The 12,881-nt window shown below is 43.1% G+C and overlaps 1 protein-coding gene across 1 annotated transcript in view; it reads right to left on the bottom strand.

The window, feature by feature from the left end:
- Positions 1-12,881, bottom strand: part of LOC138246526 (B-cell receptor CD22-like) — a 498,077-nt gene that overhangs the window by 425,840 nt on the left and 59,356 nt on the right. Inside the window, exons 2-3 of the mRNA XM_069201182.1 lie at positions 4,005-4,069; positions 1,073-1,459 (exon numbers count right to left, since the gene is read on the bottom strand). Of these exons, the coding sequence (XP_069057283.1) occupies positions 1,073-1,459; positions 4,005-4,069 (452 nt within the window). The remainder of the gene's footprint in view (positions 1-1,072; positions 1,460-4,004; positions 4,070-12,881) is intronic.

Below are 12,881 nucleotides of genomic sequence, written 5' to 3'. Positions count from 1 at the left end.
GGAATGTGAGACTACTGTTAGTGATCACGGCCCATTGCGATTCGGTATTAGCGATCTTTAAGAAATCGCTATTACCGACTCGCAAAGGGCCATGTATCACATTTGCGAATCGGTAATATCGATTTCTTAAAAATCGCAAATGCTATTACCGAATCGCAAATTGCGATACCGGCCCCATTCGCAGCTATGGGTCTGTTGGCCCATAGCTGCGAATGTTTTGCATTTCCAAAATTGCGATTTCTGAAACAGAAATCGCAATTTTGGAAATGCAAAATGCCAGGGTGCTGGGGGCCTAAGGCCCCCTCTCCTGCACCCCAATTTTTTTTATTTTGAACATGTAAGGTACACACATGCCAAAAGGGCATGTGTGCTTTACATGTTTTTTAAAAATGCAGTTGAACTGCATTTTTACATTTTGAACCAGGTTACCACCTGCCATGTTTGGGAAAATTGCAATTTGCGATTTTTTCCTGAATAGCCTTGCGACCTGGAAATTGCGAATCGCAAATTGCGACTCGCAATTTCCAGGTCGCAATGCAAAAAAAACGCTATTTTAGCGATTTCTTAGTTGTGGGCTGTGAATGCATTTCATGCATCGCAGACCACGGTTTTGCACTTGCAAACGGCCGATTTTACCGTTTGCGAGTGCAAAATCATTTCATACTTCTAGCCCTAAATGATCTGCAAGCAAGTGTCACTTCAAGGTTTCTGCAATGCGGAGTTCGCAAACTTCCATGCTTTCTGAAAGGTACTCCCGTCCCTTTGATTCATCCAGCATTTCTTATAGTTTTGAATGGTAGTTTTGTGGTCCTTAACGATTTTGTTGTAATGAAGCGCACTGTCGCATTTGTGCCGGGAGATCCCAGTTAAGGGTGCACCAAGTTTCAAATAGGATCAGTGAATCGGAACTGTTACTTGGGCTGTGGCATTTGTGAAATACCAGCAACATAATTTCCTGTCATTAGTATGTCGTCATTTATTTTCAGTATATGCAGTTTTAATTTTTTTTGTCTATACCTGACTGTACAGACAAAAACGCATGAAGATATTAATCACATGCCAGAAGTCTTACCAGTGATGTTAAGAGATAGAAACGGTTGTACCATCCACTTGTTGCTGGTGCCTTCTTCCAGCCTGACTCCATATTGGCCGCTGTCATTCACCCGTACTTCCTGGATGAGTAGTGTGCAGTCGCTTTCTACATTCCCTAGGAACCTAGCGCGGTTCCTGAAAGACTCTGTGCTGGTTCGTCTATTTCCCCAGTGTGTATACACTATAGTTCCTTCCCATTTCTTTTCTTCATCATTATAGACTGGATTCTTGTACAAGGTCAAGTTGCTCAGTTGCTTCCCTTGTCCGTACAGAATATATTCACATTTCAGTAAAGCACAAGCACCATCCCAGGCATAGACGAATGGGGCAAACCTTGCCTCCTTGACAAACGTATTGCATGTACATCCTGCAAAATCAAATAGGTAATGTTTAGTTATTATCTGACTCAGTGACCCTGTGGTGGTGTATAAACATGCTTATCTGAAACTGAAACATCCATGCAAGTGCATCTCAAATACCACAACCTTGCTGTTTGTACTTTTGATGGACAAGCTGAGCGACAACATTACACATGCAAGTCAAACGTGTGATACAGACTCATTGACTGTTGCATCAGTTAATACTGCAAACGTTTTAGATAAACAGTGGGAAAGAGTTTGCGAGAGAAGGAGAAATGCCTCTCCTGGATACAGCAGATAACTTGGGAGATATCCCAATCTTTTGCAAAGAGAAGACAAAGCAGTGTCTCACTCGCATGAAGGGGAAAGGAATAGGAAATGCCTTGAACCCAGTGAAGATTTAGGGCCTGAATTAGATCTCGGCGGAGGGGTTACTCCATTACAACGGTGACGGATATCCTGTCCACCGAAATCTAAATCCCATTCTATCCTATGGCCTTTAGATTTCGGCAGGTGGGCTATCCGTCACTGTTGTGACACAGTAACCTGTCTGCTGAGTTCTAAATCAAACCCTTAGTTTGAAAATCTTCATGAACATCACATGTATGCATGCACGCCTACACACAAATCATGAGATCTATCTAGAAGGTTGGGGATTTTTTGAAAGAGTCAGCAACAGTTCTCAAAAAGCTAACATGATCAAAGCTGAGGGATCTTATTAGTTAGGAATGGATTCAGGATGGTGGAGGGATCACAGCCCAAATTTTCAGAAGTTAATGGACACTATGGAATGTTTTGTGTCTGGATTTGGTTTCAAATAGAAGGTGATGTATACTCCTTTGGGGAGGCCATGTTTGAGGGCCTGTTATGTATGCTGAGGGTGGTCCTCTATGAGTGTAGAATCTCTGACCTGGAATTGCTAACATTCCCAGTCCTCAAGATGTCCAAATCTGAAGGGACCTGTTAAACTTAGCCATGAAGGTGTCATAACAGCGCTGGTTTCTGAATTATGTGATTTTACTATTGTAGGACCTTCTTGACTTCTTTTATAAGTAGTCCTATTTGTACTGTACATATACTACATCAGAAGATAGCTGGTAATTGGTTATAGACATTAAACAGTGTATAGAGTATTGCTAAGAGCTGGTTGGAAAGCTGTGGTCACCCCTATTCTCTTTCTGCATGACCTGGTCAGCATTCTTGATCAGTTGGAGATTACAAGTATTCCTGTTTGTGTAACTTGGGCTTTGTTCCTGCATTTCATTATGTGATTTATTGCTTATTTAAGTTATATGTTTTCGTAAATTGAACAATATTTGCGAAGTATTGTTAGTACAACAGTTTCGAGGTATTACTAACACGTTGTCATGATTGTAAAATAACAGCCCTGTCTAGCCATGTCCAGCTTTATTGCAAGAGGGGTAAGTTCCGCTGCACTCAACCCTTTGAGCTTGGTCGGGGCTGCTTGATCAAGTTACCCTTAGAGTCAAGAAGACTTGGGCGCCACCTTTATATCAGAGACTGAGAACCAGTGACCTGGTTAGTGGGTGAAATCTGCTTCCCAGCTTTGATGATGCTAGACTGTCTCTGCTGCTGAGAGGACTGGACCACAGTCTGGCAACCGTGGTGCAGGTTCAGGACGCAAAGATACCTTAACCTGTCGTCATCTTGCATGCATAAGGAAACGTATATGTTTGCACAATGATCCGGACCATATGTGAAAAACTGAACTATGAAAAGTGGCTGATTCGAAACAGTGGCGTAATGAAACTGGAAGGGCCCCCCTGCACAGTATTTGGAGGGTCCCCCTTCAGACTCACGCAGGAGCTCTGAGACCAGAGTACTGTGCGGAGGGGGACCCCCGGAGCTCGGGGCCTCCCCTCACCGCGTGGGCTGCGGGGGCCTTTGTTACGCCGCTGACTCGAACGTTTATATTCATCTCACTATCAATAATTTTAGAAGTAAATGTTACCCGGAGCACGGAGGACAAGAAAATAGGGAAGTCATTAAATGGATAGAGACATACCTGAAAATCAAAAAAAGGGGGTGTGCTCTGTCACAGAATTGCCACTACAGTTAAGAGTAATATTCTCTCAACTCTTCATTTAAAAATACTTGTGACCACACAACATTCGTCAGTTTTTGAGACAAAGGAGTTATAAAGGAAACTCGAATGAGGGTGCTCGAGTCTTTTCTTCTTGCAGTGAAAAATGTGTAGGACCAATAGTGACACGAAGAAAACGCCCACGTGAACCTGCCGGTGTGTATTCCTTGCAACAGTTCAGTGGCAGGGGTCCGCGAGCCAGAACTTGCATGGGACAAAAGTCAAGTGTGAAAGAATCCCTGGGCTCCGCGTGGACTGTTGTGCAACTTTTCCAAAATGTGAGTGAAATTGTTCGGCGCTACTGTTTATATCTGTTGAATGTTGCAAGCGGCAGCCTTAAAACTCGACAACACCCGGCGAGTTACCAAACTACTGGACCAGGTGGCGTTCACTTCTAACGCGGTCCTTACTTCCACATTACAAAGGAAGGGAGCTGCAACCTTACTTACCTTGGAATAAACACATCAGAAACAAAGAAATCATTGTTCTCCTGCTGCACGGAAACTGCCCAGCCCTAAAATGAAAAGAAAAGAAAGTGAACAAGGCGGCCTGAGATTCGACTGATAAACCTTCCCAGCGCCCACACCACGGCAGCTACAGCCTGGGGGTACACAAACCCGATGGTCCCACTGAGGCTTGCATTGGTTATCAGTGGGCTTCTTCAGTCTCCGGGTCTGCAGATTACTCATAGCTAGCGCGGTCTGGGGATACAGGGTGGTACTGCGGATGGGCCACCGAAGGAAGGATGGTATAAAGTTAGAGTGAGAGGAAGGATGGTGTAGGGGATGGGCCACAGAAGGAAGGATAGTATAACGTTAGAGTGAGAGGAAGGATGGTACTGGGGATGGGCCACAGAAGGAATGATGGTATAAAGTTAGAGTGAGAGGAAGGATGGTACTGGGGATGGGCACAGAAGGAAGGATGGTATAAAGTTAGGGTGAGAGGAAGGATGGTACTGTGGATGGGGCCACAGAAGGAAGAATGGTATAAAGTTAGAGTAAGAGGAAGGATGGTACTGGGGATGGGCCACGAAAGGAAGGATGGTATAAAGTTAGAGTGAGAGAAAGGATGGTACTGGGGATGGGCACAGAAGGAAGGATGGTATAACATTAGGGTGAGAGGAAGGATGGTACTGGGGATGGGGCCACAGAAGGATGGTACTGGGGATGGGCCACAGAAGGAAGGATGGTATAAAGTTAGGGTGAGAGGAAGGATGGTACTGGGGATGGGCCACGGAAGGAAAGATGGTATAAAGTTAGGGTGAGAGTAAGGATAATACTGGGGATGGGGCCACAGAAGGATGATACTGGGGATTGGCCACAGAAGGAAGGATTGTATAAAGTTAGGGTGAGAGGAAGGATGGTACTGGGGATGGGCCACGGAAGGAAGGATGGTATAACGTTAGGTTGAGAGTAAGGATGGTACTAAGGATGGGCCACAGAAGGAAGGGTGGTATAAAGCTAGGGTGAGAGGAAGGATGGTACTGGGGATGGGCCACAGAAGAGGAAGGATGGTACTGGGGATAGGCCACAGAAGGAATGATGGTATAAAGTTAGGGTGAGAGGAAGGATGGTACCGGGGATGGGGCCATGGAAAGAAGGGTGGTATAAAGAACCTAAAATACATCTGTTGCTATCATGTACAAACTGGAATCGGATGACCAAACCGGTTAATCACAAAACAAATAGTGTAGCACACTGTAACACAATTATTTAACATCAAACTGTGGAATAGTATTTGTTATAACCATATGTGCACAGATAAAAAAGGCGATAAATGAAAAAGAAAAGTCAATACATAACCAAAAGGGTGTAAAACGTTAAGGTTCTTTTTATCTTTACTGATTCTATTTACAAAAGTACTATAAATATTCACACTCATAGTTGATATAACAAAATTGCTTATAAATAAATATATTCACGTTCATAAATATATGATCTCATACAAATACATAATTATAAACAATTCATATAGAATCTCATTGAAAAGTGGTTGCAGATCTCAAATGTTAAATCTTTTTAAATTCTGAACCAATGGATGTAAACTTCAGCCGACACGTGTTTCGTCCCCTTCCAGAACTTTCTCAAGACTTATTAGATGTCAATATGAGAAAATATTATTATACAACCTCTTCCATATGTCTATCGAATCACAGATTATCACTAAAAGCTTCTATACTAAAATTACCAAGAGTAAAAATTATGAAAAAACCATTATCCCAAAAACACCTAGTGCCCCACAAAAAAAAAATTCCAAATGTTTATAAAACAAGAACATATAATAAAAAAGTGCTCCAACACCCATAGATCCATTCAAAATATACTTATAGGGTTAGGAAAACAAAACCTAGTGATCACCATATTCCATAAACCATGCTTTATTGTACCGGAGTGAAAACATAGAACTTTCAACTTTAGCTATAATGGGAGCAATACATACAATACAAAATTGAGACGTTCACGACCATTGTAAATGGTGCATAGGAAAATAGATCTATGGCAGGGGAAATTATATGTGAGCTGTGGTGTAAACCATCCACATATGTACCTACAAACATGGCTAATAGGAGCAAGTTACATACTGTGTTTGATGTGCCCTCCCAGTGAGTTCAAACCCAAAAGCGAGTTTGACTGTAGAGGTTGTGCTATCACAAACATGCCTAGGTGTGATGAAATATTATGGGGCAATTTTATCATACTTTCATGCAATCCAAACCAGCAATACATTTTGCTGCACTTCATTAAAGGGAGAGAGCAGGAATGCACCATATTTACCAATTTATTGCACATACCTGCTCTCTGCCTGTAGTGGCACACAATGAGCTGCCTTGTGCCACCGCAGACACCCTTGTACCTTGGTTGTAGGCAGAATTGTTTTCTGCAGGAAGGGTAATCTTCCTGCACGAAAACAATCCTCAAAGGCATTTTCCACTTCCTAAGGAACCTGCAGAATACAGCACACTTGGAATGAGGAAACAGTGAGGAGAATGAAGGTATTTCTCCTTGTTGTACCTCTGGTGGGAAGACATACAGTTATGCTACATTCCCAGGTCCACCAGTGTTGGTAAAGTTGGGAATGTGTCAGAATGCATAGGTTGATGCATGGGAACACCAACACTCCACCCATGTAACACCCCCAACATTCAGTGCACGCAAGGCAGTGACTTCTGTTGCCTTGAGTTACAACAGATTCACCAAGCCATGTAGGGCCATACAGGGTTGCCTTGCGTGGCTTGGTAAATGTGAATCCAGGTTTTCTGTTGCTCTGGTGCAAGGGCAACATAAAACTATGATAAGTCAGGCCCTTACTTTTCATCTCCACTTGAGAAAATGCTAAGGAGATATTCAAAGTCATTCCCCACTTAATTATCAAAATCTGGCCTAATGATGTAATCAGATTTTATATAATGTTAAAAGAAAAAGTATCTTTGTAAATGTATGCTTTGTGTTGCCTGAGACAAGATTATTCCAAAGCCAATTTTCCATTCAGCCATCTCAGAGCTTGAATACATACCCAGTTGGCAATTTTAACAACCCTGGGTCAGAAGACAATAGCCTACCTAAGAGCCTGAAAGAACAGGGAATTGTTAAGTACTGACCGCTTAGCAGGTATTCACTATCTGGACGTGGACAGGAACACCTGGCAGAAAAATGGACAGCCCTGGCCCTTTTTATTTTCAGTTGAAGATACCAAAAAGGGCATCTTCCACCATCCCTGAACCCTCCTAGACTGCCCTGCTCCAAACACAGTGGGCAAGAGAACCGGCTTCACCTCTTTAGATTTGAGGCGAGCACATCTAATTAGGATGGTGGCTGGAGAACTGCACAGGGTCATGTCCTTTAACAGCAAAACAAAGGCAAAGTGCTGAAAAATGAGATAGGGAATGTGAGGAAATAGAATTGTATGTCAGAATTAACCAATCACTGGTTAAAGCACAAGATACACCTCGACCACCATCTACTGTAAACATTCATAGAACCTGGGAAACTGCATCTGAAGAAGATGCTCTGTTTGAAGAAAAGAAACACCTGACTTCTGCTGAATAAAATGACTTAATGACATTTGATTCCTGCTGAAAGAAAAGGTTCAAGGACTGCTGACTCCTTCTGGAAGAAGAACACTCAGAGACTTCTAACTCCTGTTAGCTCCCTAGGACTGAAACTGCTTCCCAAGAGTGATGCGGCTGACGTCCTGTTTGCTAAAATCCAGAAGGACTCCTGACTCATGAAAAAGTCCTGGCTGGAGAGAGATATAGGTCCTGATTACGACTTCGGTGGAGGGGATTACTCCGTCCCAAATGTGACGGATATCCCACCCGCCGTATTACGAGTTCCATAGGATAAAATGGACTCGTAATTCGGCGGGCTGGCAGCTGTAGGGTGGTCCAGAAACAGCTGTCCAAACTGTCAAAGAAAAGTGTGATTTAATTGGTTTCCTTCTCTAGAGGACCAGGACAAGGTGCTTGTCGCACTGTGGCCTGCTGTGCTGTGTGTTCCCCATGTGTTGTCACCATTTTATAGTTGGGAAGATGCAATGTGCTCTTCTATGTATGTTTCATTGTTTTCTAGTTGGGCAGATGCCATGTATTCTGCTATGCATGATTCACTGCTTTCCAATTGGGCAGGTGCACTGTCCTCTGCTATGCATTTTCACTATTTTTTACTTGGGCTAGTTCCAGTGGAGAAGGGTTCAGAGGGACCTCACTGTAAAGGTATCTGGCCTTATGGAGACCTGCCAAGTTGCAGCTTGGTATGTGGTGGGGTGACAACTATATCTGACCCGCAAGGCGACTTCAGCGGCTCCAAATTTCAATTTTGTCCTGCTTGGAACTTTTGGCACCAAAACTAATGTTTTTACTAGTATGTTGAGGATGACATTTGACTTAGAGAGACCCTCGCAGGGCACAGCCTTGCCCCACTCAAGGATTTTGACTTCCATAGGAAAGACTAAGTTGAAGGTGAAATGTTTGACCAGGATAATCTGCCTGGAGTATCACACCTTCACTCCACTGCAGCCAGACTAAAATCACACATAGGCCCGGGTCAATGGCAAACTGATATTTTACAATAGCACTAATCTTTTCTCTTAAGTGCTCTTTGCCTTACAATATAGAAATAATATATAGGCTTACCCTCACATGATCTGAATTATTTTGATGTCTTTTCATTCATTAATTTTTTGTCTGTTTTTTCTAAATCTGTTTGGAAATTTTATTGCCTTATGTTCTGTACTCTAAAATTGTTGGCCCTGCTTGAACATAACACACACCTACCAGGGGTTGTGCAGAGATTCACAAAGAGCTGTATTTTCACCTTCCCAGAGTGTCTGTATTAAGTTGCTAATGGCCAAATTATCAAAGCTGTTCCTGAGTATTGTACAAGCCAAAAAGTGCATAATACTTGTAGGTGTAATGGTGTCATGTATCTTACTTGTAACTGTAAGAAATTGGGACACTGGTTGAGGGGGGTGGAAGTCCCACTCAGGCAACAACCACAATCCTTGTCTGGGTGAACTTCAAAAGTAACTAAATTAACATGTGCTGAACCCTCTGGTAGCTTGGCACAGAAGCAGTCATGCCTAACTTAGAGGAACTTGAAAAGTATATATGTAGCAGGCACACAATATTAAAGTAAAACACAACACCTCAAACCAATTTGGAAAAATAGAGTAAATTGTAATAAATAAAATTATACCAGAATAACAAAATTCCAATCAGTAGAACAAGAAATATTACATTTTAAAACCTTTAAGTGAAAAAAATGCCTAGAAGCACAAGTGCCACTGGCTCTCATCTGGTCGTGCTAGACCATGGGAATGCCAACCGCATTTGAGCGCGGATCATATACAGGCACCAGGTTAGTCCCACTGAAGAGTTACTTTCTGAGTACATTGCAAAGAATTCTGTTCCCATTAGGGGAGGCCATTAGGAGCAGATAGAGATTCACAAATAATTGTCACGGTATCATGAAGAGCAGCCTGGCCATCATGGGGTGCTGTCAATGTAGCGCGAAGAGCCCGTCAGGCGTCATGGTCAGTCATTGTGGTGGCATCATGTTGGCGGTTACTGGGGGTGTTGTTGCAGTGCAAAGTGTGGGTCTTGTGTTGCTGGTCATCGCTGGCAGCCGCTGTTACTTAAAGATCAGGTCTCACTGGAGCTTCACGTTGTCAGTCGATATGTGCGTCACAGTCTTGGTGTGAATGGGCCCGTTTGCTGTCCCAAAGAGCCCAACTTCAGGATTTTCATCTTTTCTTGAAGAAGAGTTCAATCTGATGCCAGCCAAATGTCCAGAACTTGGGGAGGCACCGGGGAGGTTCAGGTACTCACTCCACCAGAGGCCAGCAGGGCTCAGACAAGTTCAGTTGCAGGTCCAGATGCTGCAGGTTAGCTGGGTAGTTGCAGGGAGGTCTGTGGAGCTTGGTGTGTCCCTGTATCTTGCGCAGGAGGTCAGCCAACTGACATTTTGAGACACTCTGGGTTAGCCAATGATGAAGGTAAGCATGCCCACTCTTCCATCTCTGGCAGCAGGGCAGTTCTCTAGCAGCAGTCCTTGTGTATCTTCCATAGGTAAGGAATGTTCTGAAGAGTGGCTTTGGAGGTCCAACATTTATATCTCTTTCCAGCCTTCGTGTAGGGGGACTCCCTGTCTTACCCTTACATCTGGTTCTGGAAAGTTCTTCTCCTTTCCCCGTCAAGGTACCACACTTTCTAGGGGTAACAAAAGGCAGGCAGGTCTGCTGTCAGTTTCCTTCGTGGGTGAGGGTGGCAAAGCCCTTTGAAGTGTAAGTGAGGCAGGCTACATATCCTTCCCCAGTATCCTGTCCACAATAAAGCATCCTTTGTATCACTGTCTAGAGAGAGAATACACAGACCGCAACAGTAGTGCCATTCACAGTCATGTGACCCAGGGCACTAGCAAAAGGAACAGATGGTTAGGTAAATAAAATGCAGAAGAGGCATTTTCAAAATTATAACTTAATATCTGCCTTCACCAAGAGGGATTTGACTGTAAACTGCATATCTCTACATGCAATCCAAAGTTAGCACTTTTAAAATTTAATAAGGAAACCCATTGTTAGTTTGTGGAAGAGAGAGGCCTTGCAACAGTGAAAAATGACTTTAGAAGTTTTTCACTGCCAAGACATATAGGGGGTTATTACAACTTTGGAGGAGGTGTTAATCCGTCCCAAAAGTGACGGTAAAGTGACGGATATACCACCAGCCGTATTATGAGTCCATTATATCCTATGGAACTCGTAATACGGCTGGTGGTATATCCGTCACATTTGGGATGGATTAACATCTCCTCCAAAGTTGTAACAACCCCCATAGAACTTAAGTACACATGTCCTACTTTTTAAGTACAGTGCACCCTGCCTCTGAGCCTTTAGGGCCTACCTTATGGTTGACTTATAAGTATTAAACAAGAAAGCTTTAGACCTGGGAAAATACGTGTATTTTGCCAACTTGAAACAGCAGTTTAAAGTAGCACTACAGGCTGCAGTGCCAAGCCGGAAACATGTTTTCGAAGGCTATTTTTAGTGGGTGGCACTACTAGTAGCCCTAGTAGCCCTGGGTGTATGTAACTACACATAGTATCACTTACAAGGTACTTAAAAGTAAATTAAATGTACCAAGCATGTATATTCAAATTGTCCAGTGGCAGCTGCCACACAAGGGAGGTGGCGGGGCGGAGGGGCGCGGCAGGGGAGTCCGGAGTGAAAAAAATTAAAAAACGCTTACCTGTGGGGGAGACACGTTCGTCTCCCCTCCATCCTCGTCCTCTTCCTGGCTCACACAGGCTTCCAGCCAATCATGACACTGCTGTCACCAGCTTGACAGCATCATCGTGATTGGTCTGAGTGGCCTGCTTCGTTGCTCAGACTGGGAGCCTGAGCATGTTCTCCACTCAGATGTGCAATACAGCCGGGTAGAGAACATGCAAAGTGCGCATGTCTGTTTGACAGGCCCAAAACGGCTGGCCAAACAGACATGCGCACTTTGTGCAGCCAAAGCCCACCTTCAGCCCCCTCCCTCCAGCCCAGCCATGCCCCACCCCTTCTCCCAGGAAAAATAAAATGATAATAACACATCGTTATAATCATTTTATTTTTATTTTCTCCCACAATCCAGTGGGGTGACGCTCCTCCACATTAGCAGGGCAGCCGTCCCTGAAACGGTACCATGTTTTGTGAGAGGGCACAACCACTTTACCACTGGTTAGCAGGAAGAAAGTGCACAAAGTCATAATGCCAATAAAAAACGGGTTCAGCAATAAAAGGCAAAAAGCTGGGAATGAACCTGCTGAAACCCCACTAGTTCCAATAGTAATAAACACACAATGCTCGGAGCGTCATCAGTACTGTGCCTATGATAGCAAGCACAGAGAATTTAAAGATTATCATCAGTACCCTTGTTGCATGGTCTTTATATTTTTTCCAGCCTAATTACAAGACTGGCACAGTCTGCATAATACCTAAACAAGTACATTACTTGTTTGAGAATAATGTGGTAATAATCTTGAAGGTAGAATTAAGGTATAAATATTGTCCTGTAAAATGACTAAAGTCTAGCACAGATTTGATTGCCAATACCAAGCCATTGATGGTGATTCTCCAAAATGCACACATAACGCATGTAGCAGAAGCGACACCTTACAACTTGACCTGTGTTGACATTACAACGAGTGACATGACATTAATCTCGGCCTTGGTGACATTTCAGGAAGTCGTGTCAAGTGACCCTTTGACCCTGATGCAATCACTGCTATTTCAAAAGTAAAAGAAAAAAATACAAAAATAAAGTAACCAAAACTTTGCTAGAACACGTAAAGTCTATTTTATTTAATCCACAGATAGTAACTCAGTTGATACAATGATATGTCATGGATACAGCCATCACATACCATAGGACAGCCATCATATTCCATCCAGTCATTATTTGTTGTCCAATTCCAGCCACAAATGTCCAGTTATATCCTTCAAATTCTGTAACTTCCCTAAAACTGTGAGCTGAGAATAACCTCTTTGATGCTTTACTTTTCTTACACATTGCAGACACAAGAAGGCATGTGGTTTTGCTAACAAATTAACAATCATTTTGTTTAACAAACTCTGGTCAACCCGGTTAGTGTATGGTTTAAGTATGTTTATTCATCAAAATATTGCCTTACCTAAACATTCACAGTGATACCAACACAGTGAATACCACATGAAACCAGAGCTGATTCAAATTTAAACTCAACACATCTCACTCAAAATCTAAAACCGGTGTGGCATTGCTGGCCTTTGAGGAAAAAAGATACAAGACAAAATATAAGGAAGAAAAG

This window comes from Pleurodeles waltl, chromosome 7 (genome assembly GCF_031143425.1).
Source record: "Pleurodeles waltl isolate 20211129_DDA chromosome 7, aPleWal1.hap1.20221129, whole genome shotgun sequence".
Lineage (NCBI taxonomy): Eukaryota > Metazoa > Chordata > Amphibia > Caudata > Salamandridae > Pleurodeles > Pleurodeles waltl.
This window is presented reverse-complemented; position numbering and strand designations above follow the sequence as displayed.